Source organism: Gadus chalcogrammus, chromosome 15 (genome assembly GCF_026213295.1).
Source record: "Gadus chalcogrammus isolate NIFS_2021 chromosome 15, NIFS_Gcha_1.0, whole genome shotgun sequence".
Classification (NCBI taxonomy): domain Eukaryota; kingdom Metazoa; phylum Chordata; class Actinopteri; order Gadiformes; family Gadidae; genus Gadus; species Gadus chalcogrammus.
This window is the reverse complement of record NC_079426.1, coordinates 287,098-309,861: the sequence shown is the minus strand read 5'-3', so window position 1 is coordinate 309,861 and position 22,764 is coordinate 287,098. Positions and strand designations below refer to the sequence as shown.

General features: G+C 50.0%; 2 protein-coding genes across 2 annotated transcripts in view; one reads left to right on the top strand and one right to left on the bottom strand.

Annotated features, from left to right (window-relative positions):
* Positions 1–12,143, top strand: part of LOC130404693 (metal transporter CNNM1) — a 17,992-nt gene extending 5,849 nt beyond the window's left edge. The window contains exons 2-10 of the mRNA XM_056609558.1: positions 1,627–1,770; positions 4,345–4,485; positions 4,807–4,976; positions 5,799–5,898; positions 7,875–8,029; positions 9,727–9,970; positions 10,717–10,821; positions 11,191–11,268; positions 12,012–12,143. Coding sequence (XP_056465533.1) covers positions 1,627–1,770; positions 4,345–4,485; positions 4,807–4,976; positions 5,799–5,898; positions 7,875–8,029; positions 9,727–9,970; positions 10,717–10,821; positions 11,191–11,268; positions 12,012–12,094 — 1,220 coding nt within the window. The 3' untranslated portion in view covers positions 12,095–12,143. The remainder of the gene's footprint in view (positions 1–1,626; positions 1,771–4,344; positions 4,486–4,806; positions 4,977–5,798; positions 5,899–7,874; positions 8,030–9,726; positions 9,971–10,716; positions 10,822–11,190; positions 11,269–12,011) is intronic.
* Positions 12,144–14,411: 2,268 nt separating this feature from the next.
* got1 (glutamic-oxaloacetic transaminase 1, soluble) lies at positions 14,412–22,407 on the bottom strand. The gene is made up of 9 exons (XM_056609559.1): positions 22,199–22,407; positions 20,961–21,142; positions 20,278–20,401; positions 19,969–20,081; positions 19,530–19,634; positions 19,288–19,438; positions 18,861–19,026; positions 16,388–16,530; positions 14,412–15,501 (listed from the first exon to the last, which is right to left on the bottom strand). Exons 1-9 carry the CDS (start codon positions 22,305–22,307, stop codon positions 15,362–15,364), a joined length of 1,233 nt encoding a protein of 410 aa, XP_056465534.1. The 5' UTR covers positions 22,308–22,407; the 3' UTR covers positions 14,412–15,361.
* Between the last annotated feature and the right edge of the window lie 357 nt (positions 22,408–22,764).

The following is a 22,764-nucleotide window of genomic DNA, read 5'->3' as shown; positions in this document are numbered from 1 at the left end:
GTTTGGCTGGTGGGTTAGACCTGCAGGCGTATTTACGACCCACGTCGAGGATGATGTCGTGATTTCATCATGCCATCATGCACGCGGACGTCAAGATCACATGACTTTGCTGCAGCTTTTTCTCTTTTTTCTCATTGGGCGTCATTGCCAGAGTTGGTTTGGATGTTTCTGGTGGAGCGGTTATTTACGTCACTGCAGGGGGTTTAGCGAAGGCCAAACAACGGATGTTGAACCAATGATTACATCTCCCATAAAGAATGGACATGAAGACAACGCGATGCGGACACAATTAATGTGTGTGTGTGTGTGTGTGTGGGGGGACAGCACAGGAAGTCTAGTCAGCAGATGCAGGCATCCCCAAACAGGTTGCGTAATGCCAGTGTTTATATAAGAGCCGAGAACTCCCCGCTGTCAGACCGTCTCCCTTAATCTGCCTGTGCTCATTCCTGCACTGCATGAGTCACAACTCCCAAACAGACACACACACACACACACTCGCGTACAAACACACGCACACTAAACACCCAAACATTTACACTTTCAAATGAAGGGAAGCAAATGAAAAGAGAAAGAAGGTCACGCATTATCCAGTGGAAGCTCCTAAAGTTGTGCCTCCCCCCGGGCTGAGCTGGGGGTCATTAATGTGGCTCTTCCTCTTCCTCCTGCCTCAACAGGGCCTTGCTGAAGCAGCTCTCAGTCCGTTGGCTATTCGTATCCTGTTCCCGTCGCGCCCCAACCCTGCCTCTCTGACAGCACAGTGTTTAGCAAACAATTACAGCCTTAGACGCGCCAACGCCCCTCCCTCCACCGCCATCGTCACCACGACCTTCGCCAAATCCCAACCTCCATCGCTATCCCTCACTACCTCCACCCCATCATGTCCTCCATCACCACCACCACTACTAGCACCACCACCACCACTACTAGCACCACCACCACCACTACTAGCACCACCACCACCACTACTAGCATCACCACCACCACTACTAGCACCACCACCACCACTACTAGCATCACCACCACCTCATCCTCCATCATCATAACCAGCGCCTCCTCCGTCCTCGTGTCCCCAACACCCCCACCGCCACCTCACCCTCCACCCCCACCACCTCCATCATCACTTACACCACCACCACCTCCGTCATCATTACTACACCCACTGCCATCTCCTTCCTCCTAACCCTCCCCCACCCCTACTATCTCTAAACCCTCCCCCACCTCCTCCATCAACCCTTCCACCACGCATCACCTCCACCACCACCTCCATCACCATCACCATCACCTCCACCACCACCATCAACCCTTCCACCTCCATCACCTCCACCACCACCTCCACCACCACTCACATATGGCAGGGAAGTCCCCTCTTGGCCGGGTTGCATAGGTTGAACACTGCCTCCATGATCACCCCCCCCCCCCTCTAACATGTTGCCCCCCCCTCTAACATGTTGCCCCCTCCTCTAACATGTTGCCCCCCCCTCTACCATGTTGCCCCCCCCCTCTAACATGTTGCCCCCCCCTCTACCATGTTGCCCCCTCCTCTAACATGTTGCCCCCCCCTCTACCATGTTGCCCCCCCCCTCTACCATGTTGCCCCCCCCTCTAACATGTTGCCCCCCCCTGCAGGTAAGTCCCACCTGGCGGTGGTGCAGCGGGTGAACAGCGAGGGCGAGGGCGACCCGTTCTACGAGGTCATGGGCCTCGTGACCCTGGAGGACGTCATCGAGGAGATCATCAAGTCGGAGATCGTGGACGAGACCGACCTCTTCAGTACGTCGGGGGGGGCGGGGGGGGGGGGGGGGGGGGGTTCAGTACGTCGGGGTGGGGGAGGGGGGGGGGGGGGGGGGGGTTCAGTACAGGGGCCGTGGGGGAGGGGGGGGGGGGGGGGTTCAGTACGGGGGCAGTGGGCCAGGGCTCCAGGCCCCTGAGGCTGAAGCTCTGCATTATTTATCCTGTAGTTAGTCCCTTCAGACGGCCTGCTGTAGGGGTAGGGTCAGGGACTACGATGCCTCGTCAGAGTCCCCTGAGCGCCGGGACCCAGAGAAGGGAACGCATTTATAGTTTTACTGTTCTCAGTTTTAGTAAAGGGTAATGTTACACTCGTATTACCCGGGTAGACAGCCCGTGACCTAAAGTCCGTCCCTATGTGGTGCGTTGACCTTGTAGTATGTTCCTAAACCTCCCTGGGTGAGTGTGTTCTTACCTGTCTAGGGGGGTAGGTGTGAGGTACTCACCGCAGGTCCACAGCCGGCGTAGGCCAACAGCTCTGTCTCGTCTCCAGCTGACCTGCCCGCGCTTTCAATCCTGTCGTTCAGTTTCCCTGTTTATTTACAACCAAAGATTCCCTCATAGAAGTGTCTTGACAGAAACGTGCGTCCTTCCTGTTACTCCTACGAATTCAAAGTCTCCCCTGCCGAGAGCCCCCTCCAGAGCCTCTCTACCAGACTCTCACATCCTGAGCCTCACCTGCAGACCCAGCTGCTGCCATTTAGCGCTAATGAGCTCCTCAACAGCGCCCCCTCTGTGGGATGTCAGTACTGACCCTAACCATAAGCACCCTATTACCCTACTCCTGATATCGTAGCAGTAATGTGGTTTACGTCAACAGCATATCCGACATTCATAAGCTGCAATAGATAGACGAATCAATACTTTTGAACAAGACATCCTTGCGTAATTTTTGACTTATAAACATTGCCACAAGGAACTAAAGCACATATAAATTGTAGGACATTGTACAAATTCTTGATAGTTAATATCAGTAATTTCTGCCTCTTCATATCATATACAAATAACAATTGTAAAAGATTTGACACATTAGTGCCGATATCGGCCACTGCACATCGGTGGGAACGAGCTCAGTCAGGGCACGTTAATGGGGTAGCTGAGGATGATGAGGTTCTTCCTCTCCTGCTGTCCAGCGCTGTGCCTCCATATTGATCCCAGTTCCTCTCCCATAATCCCACCGGTTGTCCCACATCCGTGCTAATGCATAATTAATTACACTGAAGGAACTCTCTAATCCTGTGGATAAAACACCCCAATCAAAACAGCTTTAATTGGCAGAGACGTGGAGAGAGAGTGAGAGAGGGTGAGAGAGAGAGCAAGGGTTAAAGAGCGGGGTAGAGAGAGAGAGAGGGAGACAGACGGACAGAGTGAGACAGAGAGGGAGACAGACAGACATCCCAGACTCTCATTCTATGAATAATCCAGGTTCTTCTCATCTCACTTGTTTGTTTTAATGAGAATACACCGCATGCTTGTGGATGCTTGACATACATACTGCGGTTGGCATTTCAGCCCAGGCTCTTAATGCCAACAACAGTGAAAGCAAAGCTCCAGTTTCATGACACCGGCTAAAATGTATGTTTAAAAAAAATCAACCGCCATACAGCCATATGCGCACATAAACGCGTGCTTGTGTGTGTGTGTGTGTGTGTGTGTGTGTGTGTGTGTGTGTGTGTGTGTGTGTGTGTGTGTGTGTGTGTGTGTGTGTGTGTGTGTGTGTGTGTGTGTGTGTGTGTGTGTGTGTGGTCAGAATATAGCTCCATCCCTCCGGATTCTCCTCCTCCTCCATTCCTACCAGCAGCTGTCCTCTGTGGGGAGCAGCCACCAGCCGTATCCGCTCCCGCAGAGACATGAATATTCTGTCAATATAGAACAGATCATTTATTCATGAAATATGCTCCGCAAATCACCCTCCTTCCATCCACCACTGCCCCAATGCCCTTAAGCACGGCATTACATCCTCATCCGCACATCCCCCGCTATCTTCATCATCATCATCATCATCATCATCATCATCATCATCATCATCATCATCATCATCATCATCATCATCAGGGTGTCAACATGCCAAGTGGCTGACTGATGAGCTACATGCTAATACGTAGCATGTACGTCAGTGTACGCAGTATACGACAGAATGTCATTATTCTCAGATGGGAAATCATTGCTCACGGCAGTAAAACTAAGTTACATCAATCTCAATCCAATTAAAATAATAAGAATAATATGTACAGTAGTTAGTGTATAGAGTATAGATATATGAGTATGTATACTGTAGTATATACTGTATTAATGTTGGTGGTATTCCCAGCTGATTATATATTAGTGGTGTATATGAGTATAACATTTCACTAGTAATTTATACGTATGGGCGTATTCTCAGCTGATAACCAAGGTATATATTAGTGGTATAAATGAGTATAACCCAACATTAGTACAAAAATACTTTGGTAATGTTGGTGGTATTCCCAGCTGATAACCAATGTATATATTAGTGGTATAGTACAACATTCCACTAGTACTTGAACACTGTATTAACGTCGGCCCTGTTCCCAGCTGATAACCGCACCAAGCGGCGCGTCTCCAGCCACGAGAGGAAGCAGCAGGACTTCTCCATCTTCAAGCTGGGGGAGAACGAGCTGAGGGGGAAGGTCTCCCCCCAGCTGCTGCTGGCCACACACCGCTTCCTGGCTACCGGTGAGCGTGTGTGTGTGTGTGTGCGTGTGTGTGTGTATGTGTGTGTGTGTATGTGTGTGTGTGTGTGCATGTGCGTGTGTGTGTGTGTGGGTTCAGAATGCACTCCACCTGCCGGATGATATTCACCAGAGGAGATCATGATGGCTTTATGGACCGAGAATCTACAGTCGCTGACTGGTTGTGTGCGTGTTTGTGCGTGTGCGTGTTTGTTTGCGTGTGTGTGTGCACGTGCGTGTGTGTGTGTGTGTATGCGTGTGCGTGTGTGTGTGTCTGTGTGTATGCGTGTGCGTGTGTGTGTGTGTATGCGTGTTGCCCCTCCAGAGGTGGAGCCCTTCCGGCCATGTCACCTGTCGGAGAAGATCCTGCTGCGTCTCATCAAGCACCCCAGCGTGGTCCAGGAGCTCAAGTTCAACCCCAAGGACAAGCGCTGCCCCCAGCACTACCTCTTCCAGAGGAACAAGCCCGTCGACTACTTTGTCCTCATCCTGCAGGTAGCATGCTAGCTCAGCTAGCACTAGCTTAGCATCGTTTAACTCTATTAGAATTCGTACTCGCTTAGGTTTGTGCAGCACTTTCTTTGCTAAGTACTAGCGTAGCTTAACTCGGTAGTAGCTCATTACTGCTCAGTTCTAGTTCAGCCTAATTCATAACCAGCTGAGCTCAGTCCTGGGCTCAGCTGGTTATACTGGAGGCAGCATGCTAGCCCAGCATAGCTCCTTCCTAGCCTAGCATAGCTTAGTTGAGCTCAGTACTCGCTTAGGTTTGTGCAGCACTTGCTTCACTCAGTACTAGCTGAGCTCAGTCCTGCTGGAAAATCAAATACATATATTTGGGTTGAACTATTTATGAAATCCACCTCAAGTGAATTCACATACATGTCATTAAGGAGCAGATAGGGTTTAGGAATCTTGCAACCGTACAGGTTAGGATGTGGATAATGGGGGAAACAAACCAGTGCCTCTCGCCTGAGAGTCACTCCACCATCCACTCCGGCCCTTTTCGTTTTAAAGTGACCAAATGGTTCCTCATGCCAGTGGGCTGGTATTAACTCCAGTGGTTCTCTGTATTTCGTGAACGTATGTCTGATATCTAAACTGATACCTTCTGCGTTCAGAGGAGTGTGTGTGTGTGTGTGTGTGTGTGTGTGTGTGTGTGTGTGTGTGTGTGTGTGTGTGTGTGTGTGTGTGTGTGTGTGTGTGGAGGTAGCTAAAGCGTGTCCTTCACCCTCAGTGTGTGTGTGTGTGCGTGTGCGTGTGCGTGTGCGTGTGTGTGTGTGTGTGTGTGTGTGTGTGTGTGTGTGTGTGTGTGTGTAGGGCCGGGTGGAGGTGGAGATCGGTAAGGAGGAGCTGAGGTTTGAGAACGGAGCCTTCTCCTACTACGGCATGCCGTCCCTGGTGCCTCTGCTGCCCCTCAGTGAGTGAAGGAGCCTTCTCCTACTACGGCATGCCGTCCCTGGTGCCTCTGCTGCCCCTCAGTGAGTGAAGGAGCCTTCTCCTACTACGGCATGCCGTCCCTGGTGCCTCTGCTGCCCCTCAGTGAGTGAAGGAGCCTTCTCCTACTACGGCATGCCGTCCCTGGTGCCTCTGCTGCCCCTCAGTGAGTGAAGGAGCCTTCTCCTACTACGGCATGCCGTCCCTGGTGCCTCTGCTGCCCCTCAGTGAGTGAAGGAGCCTTCTCCTACTACGGCATGCCGTCCCTGGTGCCTCTGCTGCCCCTCAGTGAGTGAAGGAGCCTTCTCCTACTACGGCATGCCGTCCCTGGTGCCTCTGCTGCCCCTCAGTGAGTGAAGGAGCCTTCTCCTACTACGGCATGCCGTCCCTGGTGCCTCTGCTGCCCCTCAGTGAGTGAAGGAGCCTTCTCCTACTACGGCATGCCGTCCCTGGTGCCTCTGCTGCCCCTCAGTGAGTGAAGGAGCCTTCTCCTACTACGGCATGCCGTCCCTGGTGCCTCTGCTGCCCCTCAGTGAGTGAAGGAGCCTTCTCCTACTACGGCATGCCGTCCCTGGTGCCTCTGCTGCCCCTCAGTGAGTGAAGGAGCCTTCTCCTACTACGGCATGCCGTCCCTGGTGCCTCTGCTGCCCCTCAGTGAGTGAAGGAGCCTTCTCCTACTACGGCATGCCGTCCCTGGTGCCTCTGCTGCCCCTCAGTGAGTGAAGGAGCCTTCTCCTACTACGGCATGCCGTCCCTGGTGCCTCTGCTGCCCCTCAGTGAGTGAAGGAGCCTTCTCCTACTACGGCATGCCGTCCCTGGTGCCTCTGCTGCCCCTCAGTGAGTGAAGGAGCCTTCTCCTACTACGGCATGCCGTCCCTGGTGCCTCTGCTGCCCCTCAGTGAGTGAAGGAGCCTTCTCCTACTACGGCATGCCGTCCCTGGTGCCTCTGCTGCCCCTCAGTGAGTGAAGGAGCCTTCTCCTACTACGGCATGCCGTCCCTGGTGCCTCTGCTGCCCCTCAGTGAGTGAAGGAGCCTTCTCCTACTACGGCATGCCGTCCCTGGTGCCTCTGCTGCCCCTCAGTGAGTGAAGGAGCCTTCTCCTACTACGGCATGCCGTCCCTGGTGCCTCTGCTGCCCCTCAGTGAGTGAAGGAGGACGAAGGCTGCCTGATGTCTGGGACGCTGACACTGATTATGATATTAAGATAATTATTAAGAACATTATGATCAGTCCTGATAATGTCGGGATGATGGTAATGACAGCGATGATGAGCGTCCACCAGCACAGGCGGGCGCGTTAGGTTGATTAATGATGACACTTGTGTCGTCGTGGTTTCTTCCCACGTAGCGTCAGGACAGAGTGTGATTCTGGGAGGGCAGCACGGCCACGTGGGAATCTGCCTGAACATTCATTTGAAGAAATAATTATGATAAGAAAGATTTCCCCTGAACAGGATTATATTAAAGCAGGCCAAGAGTGATTAGCAGGTTCTGTTCCCACTGGCCGCCCTACAGCACTGCTCCTGGATCTGTGTTTAAACATGTCAAGGTTTTAGATAAGAGTTAGACTAGGTTTAAGTCTAATTCTGCATATGTAGCTCAGAGACTTTTTTTTTTTTATTGAGTCAATCCACTGAACGAACAAAGACTCATCAGGGTCGTTTGGCAAGTATTATGACGAATGAAAATGAACAAATATTTAACATTACCCTCTTAATCCAATGTTAGCAATTCAAATGTAGTGTTTGAAGCCATACCCACCCTGCAGCCGTATGTACTTAGTCATCAATGTGAATGGGCGGGTTCACGTGTTAGATCACAGTATTCTGAGAGGCCATCCCAGCCTCGTCTGACCTCGTCTGACCTCGCCTGACCTCGTCTGACCTCTTCTGACCTCGTCTGACCTCGTCTGACCTCGTCTGACCTAGCCCGACGATGCCAGAGCCGTCTCCTCTCCAGTCCACAGGTGCAGCTCCCGCAGCAGTATCCTGAACCAGTCCGACTCCATGCTGAGTGCCGGCAGCGTGGGTCACCTGAGCGCGGTGGGGGTAGGAGGAGGAGTCTATCTGCCCGACTACTCGGTCAGACAGCTCACAGACCTGCAGATCATACGGGTAAACGGATAAACATGGAAACACAGAGCACCACATGCACATAGGTGAACGGAAGCAATGCACTCGTCTCACAAGTGAGGCTGAGAACCATTAAAGCATACATTTTAAATCGGTGCAGCTATGCTACAACAAGATGAATAATATTTTAGTTTAAAAACATCTGGATAGAGTGCAGAGTTGCCATAGCAATTAGAACACAAGCTTGGTGTTTTCTTTTTTATCGCTCGACTTTCTGATGAAGTTAGTTCCTCTTTATTAAAGGATTGAGGCCATAATCCAACTATTACTGCACTCTTAAGCAACCCTCATTAAATCTTCCAACATTGCCTCGAGGTTAACTCTCTCTCTCTCTCTCTCTCTCTCTCTCTCTCTCTCTCTCTGTCTCTCGCTCTCTCTCTCTCTCTCTCTCTCTCTCTCTCTCTCTCTCTCTCTCTCTCTCTCTCCTCTCTCTCTCTCTCTCTCTGTCTCCCTCTCTCTCTCTGTCTCTCTCTCTCTCTCTCTCTCTCTCTCTCTCTCCCTCTCTCCCTCTCTCTCTCTCTCTCTCTCTCTGTGTCTCTCTCTCTCTCTCTCTCTCTCTCTCTCTCTCTCTCTCTCTGTCTCTCTCTCTCTCTCTCTCTCTCTCTCTCTCTTTGATTTGTCCTAATCCCCATTTAAACCCAACACAGAGATCCCCCTCTATCTCTTCCTCATCCACACATTCATCCTCTTGTCCTTCGTCACAAAGGTTGAATGGGATTCAGTTCCACTGGGAATGCCTAAAACAGGAATGTTGGATTTACCTCCTCCTTCCCCACATTATATGCATATGCACCCATTATTTAAATACAGACCATGTAAAAAATGAAATACAAACTCATGCTATGTATACCACTCCTTTTATTCATATACATTTATATCTAGATCTATATCTATACGTACTTCTTCCATTGTGAGTTTGAGCTGCTGTCCCCAGGTAAAGCATGTCCTCCATAGGAGGAGCAGAGGCTGTGCCCCCCAGGTAAAGCATGTCCTTCATAGGAGAGGCAGAGGCTGTGCCCCCCAGGTAAAGCATGTCCTTCATAGGAGAGGCAGAGGCTGTGCCCCCCAGGTAAAGCATGTCCTCCATAGGAGGGGCAGAGGCTGTGCCCCCCAGGTAAAGCATGTCCTCCATAGGAACGGGCAGGGGCTGTGCCCCCCAGGTAAAGCATGTCCTCCATAGGAGGGGCAGAGGCTGTTTAACCTGGAGCTGCCAACCCGGTTGCCTTTCTGGTGTGCAGCTGTTTCACATTCCAACTGTGCATTTGCATGCATTATATTTTCATCTCTTTTTCAAATGTTGTTCTTTATTTTATTTTTATGTCTTTATTGTTACTTGGCTTATGCAAACTGCCCCTCAGGAACTTTGAGGACATGTCGTATTTTCACTCTATCTATGCATATAACTAGCGGTTCACAGATGTCAGAATCCTTGTGAAAGAAGGTTTTCTTATAAATTTTTATGATTTAATTTGACTCATTCAGAGACGGTCAGATGAAGGGCTTGAAGACTTTAAAACAGTTGCTATCTTCTTTTTAAGCGCAAAAGGGTGAATAAGCAACAATTAAACCAAAGAAAGTAAACAAAATAACTTTGGCTCTTTGCCTAATTCTTATTTTAAACTTAATCTCCCAATGGGTGCCTCTTCCACTAAACCCCCCCCCCCCCCCCCCCCCCCCAGATCTCCAGGAGCCACTACCAGAACGCCCTGACGGCCTGCAGGATGGACTGCTCCCCCCTGTCGCCGGACCCCTGCGACGCCAAGGGCAGACCCCCCGTCCCCGAGGCCCGCTCCCACAGCATCGCCCTGCCCCTCCCCCCCCACGCCCACGCCCGTCTGGGCCTGGCCCGCCTGGCCCACCTGCACCCCCCCCACGCCGGCCTGCGCACCACGGCCCGCCTCAACCACCGCAACCGCATCGTCCGTACGTCAGAGAGGGGGGGGGGGGTCAGAGTCAGTGACCGCGTTCTGCCAGAGCGGACCAGAGCTGGTCACACTGATGATATTAATAATAATAATACATTTTAGTTTAAAAGCGCCTTTCAAGTACCAAAGGACACTATACAAATAAAGTGCATATCCTAAAAGTACATACATAGTATATTTATATATATAATAGCAGTCACACACATGATCAGACAATACTGAAAATATGGACATAGTACACTCAGGAGGCGGAAAGGAAAGCTGAGCTAGAGCTGAGTCTAAGAGTGGATGTTGTTGTGCTTCGGCGCCTCACGAGCGGCAGGGCATTCCAGAGTTTGATAGAAGCCTTGCAAGACATCGGGAACTTAGTGTCCCTTGTTCTCAAAAACAGTGAGTCATGTTCCTGCATGATTTGTTTGTATATCTGAGAAGCTGTTCATGAGTCATTGTAATTATGTGCTAATTATTCGCTATTCAAGTCAGTCAAGTTCGGTCGTTTAGCAGATCATTTTGTATCCAAACAACAATAAGATGAACGGTCTTGAGGTTCAGATAGAGGTGAAGCTTCACAGCGAGAGCCTCTCTGGTTGAGCTTCCGTGCCCTGGCCCGCTGCTTAACAGCGCTCCAGCTAGTACTTGATGTTCAAGTGTACGGAGGACATTTCCTCGCAGTGAAACCCATTGGCACACCCGGCTCGCTCCCTCCGTGGCCTTAAGGGTCACCTCGAGCTCTCCTTCCAACAGGCAGCAAGTCAGACGGCCAGCGCAGCCCCAACGACACGGTGTTCCTCCGCATGGACGAGATCCCCTTCATCCACGAGGACCGGCCCGAGAGCAGCCAGGACCAGGGTGAGGGCAGGGGAGACACACACACACACACACACACACACACACACACACACACACACACACACACACACACACACACACACACACACACACACACACACACACACACACACACACACACATCCACACACACACACCTACACACACACACACACACACACACAACCACCACTTGATTTCAGGGAGATGTTGATGAGGAAAGAGGAGCGGAGATGTCCACAGTCAATGAAACGGTCTGGATTCTGGGATGTGATTGGATCCAGTGTGTGGGGACAGATCAGGGCCATCCGCTCGGCCTCCAGTGTGTGGGGACAGATCAGGGCCATCCGCTCGGCCTAATGTGAATCGTGTCCTTGTCTCTCTGGACAGACACCTCGCCCTGCATCAGCTCCTTCTCTCTCTCCAGCTCCGAAGAGACCGTCGGGAAGAAGCTCCTGCGCAAGATAAGTGAGTGGGGAGATCTGTCAGAGCTAGTGCGTCAACCCACCCACACACACACACACACACACACACACACACACACACACACACACACACACACACACACACACACACACACACACACAGAGTCAATCAGTCAGTCAGTCAGTCAGTCAGACACACACACACACACACACACACACACACACACACACACACACACACACACACACACACACAGGCATAGTCACACACACACACACAGGCATAGTCTCACATACACACACACACACAGTCATAGTCACACACACACACACACACACGGGCATAGTCTCACACACACACACACACACACACACACACACACACACACACACACACACACACACACACACACACACAGTCATAGTCACACACACACAGTCATATTCACACACAAACACATACACACAGCTGTACCCCAAGTTTCCCCATCTGACATCGCGACCAGGTATCTTAGCAACAAGTCTACATTCCGTCTCCCTCCCCAGTCAGTGAACACACTCCACTGCAGATGTTGTGGATGATTCAGTAAAACAATAACCCAGTATGACCTTGCAGGACTCCAATGACATTCATTGAAAGTGTTTGAATTGCTTGCGCCAGAATAAAATCTAAGTGTGAGATACTCTAGGTTGGCCCACAGCTGATATAAAATCTAACAACTTGAGGACAGGCAAGATTGTTTTTCCAATTTGTTTTGAAGGTCGGTTCTGCTTGTGGTATCCTAGGTAACAAGGCGAGGAAGAAATCCTACGATGGAGACAGAAATCTGGAGGAGGAGGGCTCGGAACCGGCGCCGGTGAAGAGCTAGCAGAGTGCTAGCATCAGCGCTAACAACGCTACCATGCTACATCCAGAGGCAGGAGAGAAGGAGGAGTACATTTGTATCCATCGATCCTAAGCCCTGACCCAGTGTAGCTGCAGTGGTAACACTCAGGTCCCCCCCTATGAACTTTAAACCACATCTCCGGGACGACCAACGGCCAATAGGGGGCGCACATGGGACGGGGACAGACCAGAGATCTCAATAGCTATTTGTTTGTATGCATGAAGCAGATCTGACCCTTTGGAACCTCGAATAGCCCTGGGGTTCAGGAAAGGTAAAGGGCTTATTTTATTTTATAGCACTTTTCCCTTACCTTGAGGAACGATCACACACTGAAACAATCTCTACCAAGCAAAGAGTTTCTTACGCAAACACTGACAGTTGTTACTGGTCAGGTTACACTGTAGAAGTCCAGTCCCACTTTTATGGAACTTTGTACTTCTAATGCCTTGTCAAACTTGAAATAGGATATAAAAGGCACTGAATGCTTTGTGCTTTAAGCTCCAAATCTACCAGCACATACAAAACAACCAGTAGATAAGCTACACTTCACCTCAGCTCCTGTGAACATTTATTACAGGAGACAGTAAAATAGATATTATCAGTCCTGAGAGATATATATATTTATTAATGTGTAGCCCATGGAGACCTTATGGGTAATTTAAGGAGCTTAACATTTACAGATACTTTATGATAATTACATTGTTTCTATCATTGCAAAATCTAGTTGCAACGGAAAGCTTACCAGTGCTATCAAAGATTACAAACCACTGCCAGAGACACAATAAGGTAGCCATGGCATTATTAATCCAATAAATGAAAACTCCTCCATATATTATTTTTTATTAAAACTTTAAAAGCCATAGATTTCTCACCACTTGCCAAAGGTGCTCTCTGCAGAAAATCAAAACATAAAAGATAAAGTACAATACTGATTTTATTTTATTTTTTTGTTAAAAGAAAATCGTTATCCCAATATGATTGTTAATTTGAAATAAGCAATATCTACCACATCAAATCTGAATCTTAGTTATTTTATGCCTATTTGTCCGTATAAACTGTTGTCACTCTGCAGACACACAAGGACATGAATCAAGGGCCCATGCATGCCACTTAACGTGTCGTGAAGATTCATTCCAAAGTCTGGCCCCCAGACGAGGCGGGCCGTATTCCCCCCACGAGGGGCGATGAGATCACTAAAGCACAGACACGACGAGCCAATAAGCTACAGCCACTGGGGTGTCTGGTCACCACGGCTACGGGTATAAGAAGAACCATGGGGCATTAAGGGACGTACAGGGAGACTCCCCCTGCATGCTGCCTGCATTAGGACCAACACCTCTGCTATCCCCGTGTCTCTGTGTAGCGCTGCATGCTAACGCAGGGGGCCGTAGCATGATGGTAACATTAAACACACACTTCCCCCTCTAGTCTCCAGCCCCCCACACCTTTAAACAGGACAAGGTGTGGAGAAAGGAATGAAATGAATTCTGCAGAGGATTCTAATACCATGAGGAGAAGATTACTCCTAATAGGAAGAGAGGGAACCGAAGTACTAGTGTTTAATAGGTCGATAGTTTAACTAGAGGACAGATAAGGAAGCCCAGTAGGGACAAAGAGCGTATAGGAACAAAGGTACTCGTTGTTATTGAATGGTTGCTATTTATGCTTACGGTGCCCAATAGCCAGATAGGACTAGGTATTATAGTAACGGTATATACAGTCTATATTTATTTCCGAGAGATTTTAAGAGATTTTAAGCCATTGCGTCAGAGTTGATCTTTGAGCCAGTTCAATAGTTTATCAGTGGTATTCTACAGCATAAGGGAGCGGGGGGGTACATTGGCTACGGTTTGTGTACGCCTATCTCTGGCCTTGTACAATGCAGGGCAGATAACGCTTCTGGAGTGATAAAGGGGTGCAATATGACCCACACACTGACGTCAACGAACTGACCCCTGGAGCTGAAACACGCCACGCTATCCCGGTGAAAGCTAGGAAAAAAGAAAACGGATGAACGACTGCCTCTGTTCAGTAGTTTACGTCACTCCATGCCGTACAGGAAACGTTTTGAACCAACTGCCGAGCGAATAAATTCGAAGCACAATTTGTAGTGAGCTGAAAGGCAGGGGAAGCTTTTCATGTTTTGGCGGGAAAATCTTTTCTATGTATGGACGAAGGCCGGAAGGATGACAGATTATTAGGACATTTTGTAAAAACGAGAGCTGTTCAGATATATAAATGAATATAATATATACCAACAGATGAAGTACATCTCTTTATTCTAGATGGACGATAATATGTTAAATAAAAATATTGAAATGACTGCTTGGTGTTTTGCATGTAATTTGTAATGCATTTATTCATCTTAAACTCTACTCCAAATTCCAGCGTTAACGAAGACATGAAAGAAAAACGACTTACAAAGCATTTATTCTGAAGTTCTTCATTATTTCACATTACAGGGTTCTGGGTACCCATTCTGGGAGTCACGGCATGATGCCATATCCTGCTCAAGAACGTGGTCCCTATACTGGCATATCGATTTTAACATGTGGTACTGGAGCCCACACCTGAGATAATAACATCTGCTGGATAAATTACAGTATTTAAACAATAAAGTACATCAACATTGTATTTTATAATAAACTAGCTGCCGCTTCGGCGTCGGCTAATGGGGATCCATTCAATAAACAATAAACAACAATAATAATCTAGTGTTACCGATTTGATCAATTGCTCAACAGCTAGGTCATGGCAATCCATGATCAAGTCCATTTTTAATTCTTCCTTCAAACTCCCAATCCAACTCCACAGCTGAGATGTGTTCGGCCAAAGCTGAACACCCGGTTTGTTCTCCGGCGATGAATAAGTATACAAGTTCATTCAGCCATGATGTTCAACATATTGCCTGGAGATGACACACGACCAAACAAGATCAACACCCGACAATGTGAATCAATAGGCTGCAGACTGGAGCAGACATACTGACTTATTGTACTCAAACACTTCTCTATGATGTGCTTTGGTGTGTGCGTGTTTGGGTGTGTGTTAAGAGATTAAAAACCTAATTAAATTCTAAGGTAAGCACCAATGAGCCCGTCAACTCCTCTGGGAATGGACCGGAGTGGTGGATCAAACGGTGGGGAAGTAGTGTGTGCTGATAGCAAATACAAGTTGAAATCCTAGCAAAAAGCGCCGGGGCATAAAATGAGCTTATTCCCCCCCTCCCCCCCCCGGTGAGCAGAACCTCTACTGGACGCTGGTGACCGTGGCGTGGATGGACTGGGCCACATAGTCAATGTTCTTGGTGGTCAGGCCGCACATGTTGATGCGGCCGCTGGCCATAAGGTACACGTGCCTCTCCTTGACCATGTACTCCACCTGTTTGGCTGCAGAGGGAGAAGGGAGGACAGAGATAGAGTGAGATAGAGTGAGTGAGAGAGAGAGAGAGAGAGAGAGAGACAGAGAGACAGAGAGAGACAGAGTGAGAGAGTGAGAGAGAGAGAGAGAGAGAGAGAGAGAGAGAGACAGTGAGAGAGAGAGAGAGCGAGAGTGAGTGAGTGAGTGAGTGAGTGAGTGAGTGAGTGAGTGAGTGAGTGAGTGAGTGAGTGAGTGAGTGAGAGAGAGAGACAGAGTGAGGGAGAGAGAGAGAGACAGAGACAGAGTGAGGGAGAGAGATAGAGACGGTTTCATGAGTAATAATACAAGTTTGTCATTGATCATTAAGTTAATGATTAAACAATTCTTAGTGACTTTCTAGAACAAGCAGACATAAACACACACACAGACACACAAAGGTGTGGCAGTGTGTGTTTTGTGTGTGTTTTGGCTCTGGTGGTTTACTACATTGTCTCTTGACACTTCAAAGTACTAGACAAGCCGTTATGAAATCCCCTGGCGGTTATCACAACCAGTTATTTTTTGTTTTGTTTTATTGGGACATAAAATCTTTATTTTTGGCGTTTAAGTTGTTAAACTGGTGAATATTGTGGATAATATATTTCATGGTGCTAGTTTTGTTGGCTCTGTGTGTTTTGTACTTGGACATGTCATCACAGGCTGAGGGCCAACCGCAGCTGGGACAGCCCGCCGTCTGTCCAGGTGTGCTTCAGCTTATTTATAGTATGTTGATCTCAATCCTCTCTCAATGAGAGTATGAGCGATATCAGCAGGAACCAGTCAGAGTCCCTCTCTGTTTTATCATCCATTGTTTTCAATATTTTCGTTCAATCGAATGTCGGTCCCTATAGCATCCATCCACCATCCACCACTCACGGTTGAGGCCGGTGAAGCTGAACATGCCGATCTGCTGGGTGATGTGGCCCCAGGTCCCCGGGGTCCCCAGGGCCTGCAGCTTAGCCTGAAGCTGGGCCCGCATCAGCAGCACCCGATCCGCCATGGTCTTCACGTTGGCCTTCCTGGATCCGCACGGAACAGCGCGCACACGCACACACACACACACACACACGCACGCACGCACGCACGCACGCACGCACGCACGCACGCACGCACGCACGCACGCACGCACGCACGCACGCACGCACGCACGCACACACACACACACACACACACACACACACACACACACACACACACACACACACACACACACACACACACACACACACACACACACACACACACACAGTTTGTCACAAGGGTGTGTACTGATGACGTGCAGATCGGGTGCAGGCAGTTATTGGATTCCTGTCCGATTCATCAGAGTCCTGCCGGACCTATTCCAATCCCGCCAGGTTCCAAATCATTCACAGATCATTCAGAGCACTGACACACCGAGTCAGCAGGCAAGACGCGTGTCTGGATGACTGCCCGGGTATTGATTATAATCCTGCCAAATTAATTTCAAACTTGCCAAATGCAAATCCTAGAATCATTAAAATACAACCCAGTTCATTTAATTAAAGACAAGCCTTTTTCAAAAAAGCCGGCCTTTTCCCAGAGACCTCTTTGACCAGGGAACGGGCTGGGAGTTAGACCTCCCAGAGACCAACGGGCTGGGAGTTAGACCTCCCAGAGACCTCTTTGACCAGGGAACGGGCTGGGAGTTAGACCTCCCAGAGACCTCTTAGACCAGGGAACGGGCTGGGAGTTAGACCTCCCAGAGACCTCTTAGACCAGGGAACGGGCTGGGAGTTAGACCTCCCAGAGACCTCTTAGACCAGGGAACGGGCTGGGAGTTAGACCTCCCAGAGACCTCTTAGACCAGGGAACGGGCTGGGAGTTAGACCTCCCAGGGACCTCTTTGACCAGGGAACGGGCTGGGAGTTAGACCTCCCAGAGACCAACGGGCTGGGAGTTAGACCTCCCAGAGACCTCTTAGACCAGGGAACGGGCTGGGAGTTAGACCTCCCAGAGACCGGGCTGGGAGTTAGACCTCCCAGAGACCGGGCTGGGAGTTAGACCTCCCAGAGACCTCTTTGACGAGGGAACGGGCTGGGAGTTAGACCTCCCAGAGACCTCTTAGACCAGGGAACGGGCTGGGAGTTAGACCTCCCAGAGACCTCTTAGACCAGGGAACGGGCTGGGAGTTAGACCTCCCAGAGACCTCTTAGACCAGGGAACGGGCTGGGAGTTAGACCTCCCAGAGACCTCTTAGACCAGGGAACGGGCTGGGAGTTAGACCTCCCAGAGACCTCTTTGACCAGGGAACGGGCTGGGAGTTAGACCTCCCAGGGACCTCTTTGACCAGGGAACGGGCTGGGAGTTAGACCTCCCAGAGACCTCTTAGACCAGGGAACGGGCTGGGAGTTAGACCTCCCAGAGACCTCTTAGACCAGGGAACGGGCTGGGAGTTAGACCTCCCAGAGACCGGGCTGGGAGTTAGACCTCCCAGAGACCTCTTTGAACAGGGAACGGGCTGGGAGTTAGACCTCCCAGAGACCTCTGGGAGTTAGACCTCCCAGAGACCTCTTTGAACAGGGAACGGGCTGGGAGTTAGACCTCCCAGAGACCTCTGGGAGTTAGACCTCCCAGAGACCTCTTTGAACAGGGAACGGGCTGGGAGTTAGACCTCCAAGAGACCTCTTAGACCAGGGAACGGGCTGGGAGTTAGACCTCCCAGGGACCTCCCAGAGACCAACGGGCTGGGAGTTAGACCTCCCAGAGATCTCTTTGACCAGGGAACGGGCTGGGAGTTAGACCTCCAAGAGACCTCTTAGACCAGGGAACGGGCTGGGAGTTAGACCTCCCAGAGACCTCCCAGAGACCAACGGGCTGGGAGTTAGACCTCCCAGAGACCTCTTAAACCAGGGAACGGGCTGGGAGTTAGACCCCCCAGAGACCTACGGGCTGGGAGTTAGACCTCCCAGAGACCTCTTTGACCAGGGAACGGGCTGGGAGTTAGACCCCCCAGAGACCTACGGGCTGGGAGTTAGACCTCCCAGAGACCTCTTTGACCAGGGATCAGGCTGGGGGTTAGACCTCCCAGAGACCTCTTAGACCAGGGAACGGGATGGGAGTTAGACCTCCCAGAGACCTCTTAGACCAGGGAACGGGGTGGGAGTTAGACCTCCCAGAGACCTCTTAGACCAGGGATCGGGATGGGAGTTAGACCCCCCAGAGACCAACGGGCTGGGAGTTAGACCTCCCAGAGATCTCTTTGACCAGGGATCAGGCTGGGGGTTAGACCTCCCAGAGACCTCTTAGACCAGGGAACGGGATGGGAGTTAGACCTCCCAGAGACCTCTTAGACCAGGGATCGGGCTGGGGGTTAGACCGCGGCGCTCACCAGTCCTCGAAGAGCCCCGGGTCGCTGAGCGTGATGGCGACCAGGCGGGCGCCCTGGGACGGAGGGTTGGACCAGGTGGTCCGCACGATCTTCTCCATCTGGGACAGGACGCGCTGCAGGTTGTCAGGGTCGCGCGCCACGATGGTCAGGTTGCCCACGCGCTCGTCTGAAGGGAGACCGCAAAGGAGGCTGAAAGGGGCCCCGTTTGACCCTTGAACCCCCCTTTATACAGACGCATAGGGTTTGTTGTTGTCGTTACGTTCTGAAACATTCAGCAATGTGCAGCGAAATGTGGTGCACATTCATTGGTTTAGTCGACCAAGGACCAATAGCTGTTCAGGGAGCGATTCATAACATTGCTGCCCAGTTTCACAGAGCGAAGCCACTCTGGGAGAGAGACTGTGAGCGAGTTCTCCGTGTGTCTTACTGTAGAGGCCAAAGTTCTTGGAGAAGGACTGAGCGCAGAACATCTCGAAGCCCATGGAGACGAAGTAGCGGATGGCCCAGGCGTCCTTGTCCAGGTCGCCTGAGGCGAACCCCTGGTAGGCCGAGTCGAAGAACACGAAGAGCCTCCTCCTCTGGAGAGAAACACAAGGTGAGGGCCCCACCCACCTCCAGGTGAGGGCCCCACCCACCTTCTCCTCTGGAGAGTGTGTGCGTGGGCCGTACCATCATGACCTCAGCGATCTTCATCCACTGCTCCTGCGTGGGGTCGGTGCCGGTGGGGTTGTGGGCACATGCATGCAGAACAAAGATGGAGTGCTCTGGGCACGTCTAGACCCAAAGAAAGGTGGAAAGGAAGAATCAAAGAAGGAGAGGGGGAGAGACAGGAGAAACAAAAGGAGAAACCAAAGGAGAGAAGTTAATTACTGGGGGGTATAAGTAGCACTCACTAACCTTTTGAAGTTATGTCAAGAACAGGACTAGGGGAAAGCTGTTTTTAGTCGCTATATTGATTCTGTTCCTGTCCTCGTCTGTCTGTCTCCGACCTCAGGGTCTCCTGGGTCGTGTATCTGCTTGTTGTCTCCATCATGTGCGTGTGCTGATGACGTAGAATGGCTTTATGTTTTGAATAGAGTGAGATGGGATTGACGACCATGTGACTCACCTCCAGGTCACCAAGGAAACCAGCCAGATCCAAGCCTCTGTTCTGGGCATCCCAGTACTTGTAGGAACGCACGTCCTCAAAGCCGGCGCTGGCAAACACTGCGTTGTGGTTTTCTAAACAGAAGACGTATCCGATTAAAAACAGCCCAACTTCAAGTATAAATGTAAATCTAACTAACACCATCCTGAACATAAAGACAGTAGATCTAACTCAAACCAGTGCTGAGTGAGTGAGTGAGTGAGTGGGTGAGTGAGTGAGTGAGTGAGTGAGCGAGTGAGTGAGTGAGTGAGCGAGCGAGCGAGCACCTACCCCAGGTAGGTGCGGACACGTAGACGGGTGTCTTGGTGTTGTTGCTGCCGTTGTGGAAGCGCCGGAGGAACTCGGCTCCGATCTTCAAAGCCCCCGTCCCCCCCAGACACTGAACTGCTCCCACCTGGGCAGAGAGATGAAGAGAGGTCGCAGGTCACTGCTTACCCAGCAGGAGATTCACTGGTACAACATTTGACCAGTGGCGCCATAGCCTCTGCAGGTCCCTCTCCATCCTCCAGAACCAGCTCTAACACTCGGCCCTGGATTATAATGCACTGTGAAAGACATCTGCTAACCTCGGGTTCTGGTCGCTACCTTGCCCTTCATGTTTATTGGAAACTTGTTTTTGAAGTTTGTGAAGGAAACTCATGGCCGCAGATCAGAATTCCCACATAAACACAACACCGGGCATGTGCAACCTGCCCAGTGGTCTGAACCGTTGCATATATACGATTGGACCGCTAAAACTCTAAGCCTATGTTCAGAGATCGAATGGGGCTGCATTTGTGGATGTGGGGCTCTGTGAAATAGGTAAAAATACTCAGAGATATGATCAGCACCCTTGGTCATTCTATATTGATTGTGTGTCATACAGCCCCCCCTGTGAAACCCCTCTGCTGACCGTTAAAGAAGTAGGTCATTTGATGTGTGCATTATGTCATTAAGGGGGGGCATTGACTCACCCTGTCCTCCTGGACTGCGGGGCTAGCGGCGCCCAGCGCGATCTTAGACGCCCAGGACCTGAACTCGGGCAGACCCAGGATGGGCAGGTACTCGTGGTTCAGGCGGTCATCGTGGGCGATCACCTTCTCCACCTTCTTCACCACGGGCAGAACCCAGGGCAGCCCCTCGTCCGTCCTGTAGGCTGACAACCGGAGGATCGATATTACAACGGGCAACGACACCCTGTACATCATGAGCATGTGGTCTTTAACCAGCACAATACCGCTCCCTGGTGGCGAGTTCAGGTAAATATAAGGGTAATCCCAGTGGGTTAAAGTAGAAAATGTGACTAAGAATATCCATAGAAATAGTGACCAAGTGTTTTTTCCGAAAGTGTCCTGATATTTATTTTCATGTGTAACATTTTGGACACGTAATATAGTCGGTTTAATAGTTGGGAGACAACTTTAACTTCAAAGTCGTAATAAAATCAAAGATTATAGAAATACACTACTATGTTATAGCCATATCCCCACCACAGCTGCTGATAAACAGTTACATAGACGCAATTATTTCGCATCAATGTCTCAGGGGTTTAAAAACATATAGATGTATTCCTGGAACTGGAAGAAGGCTTTATTTTCTCCCTAAAAACTCTGCCCTTACACTAAATAACTGTGGCCTACTTTAGTAAGCAGGGTAGCCATTGGCCATCTGTGTCTGCTGACAGCAGGGGATTATGCCTGCTGTACTAATCGTGTAATAACTCGGGTAAGGCGAGCCTCGTCATGCCCACGGAGAGCCCATCATATAGGCTACAATTCAATTCTTTTTTCGCAACTCTACAAGAACGCCTCAATACTTTTCAAAATAAAAGCCATAATAATGGGCATAATGCCTCGAAAACGACTTAAAGACAGCGACATTCCATTTGTCCCAAGGCTAAAACATAGTCAAGTTGCAGACTAGCGTTGCCTTTTAAGAAGAATGTTAATCCAGCAAGTGCTTTGTGCTGTAACAACTAATTAAAATACGTTAGTAAGTAAATAACGAGCAGGGCATCATTACACTGCTTCTCTGTATCGTTCAGTGGAGTGATACAATTAAAGAGACTGGGTTGTTTAGTCTCAGTCTACGGCCACACATGCACCCATTAGACGCATCAAGCCTGCTATTCTATTATTAGATAGACCAGTACAACGCATTTGAATAATCGTGAGAGTAGTGCACAGTGCAATCACAGTAATCGTTATATTACCTCCCACTCCGAGGTTCACCTTGTTGGGATCCTGGTCATTATTGAAATCTTGAGATAGTTTGAAGACAGCAACGGGGACCGCCTGGGTGACGTCGCGGAACACCGACATTATTCAATATCAGAGAATATTGTCAGACGGGAGAAGGTAGGAAATTCAGGAGATGTTCACGGGATGAAAGAGATGGACTTTCCCTTCACCTAGGATTTGGGAAAGGCGAAATGGGCGTGATCAAATAAACCAATGAGCGTCAAGGAAATCAGTTAAACCAATCCTAAAGGGGATCACATAGAGGTCAAAGAGCGATAATACGCAATAGTCCCGGGCTGATGACCAATAGAGACCCCGCTTAGTGATTGACAAATATACATACACATGCCCCGTTAATAACGAAAGGGGGCGAGCATACGGGAGAAAATAACAACACATATTTGTTTTCTGGCCACAAGGTGGTGCCGTAGACCCATGAGCTAACCCCCTCCGTTAATGCAAAAAAGCTGTGGATTTTTCTCACAGCTTTCCAGGCCCTGGGACTGAGAAATGACAGCTTTACTGCGTTACGTATCTG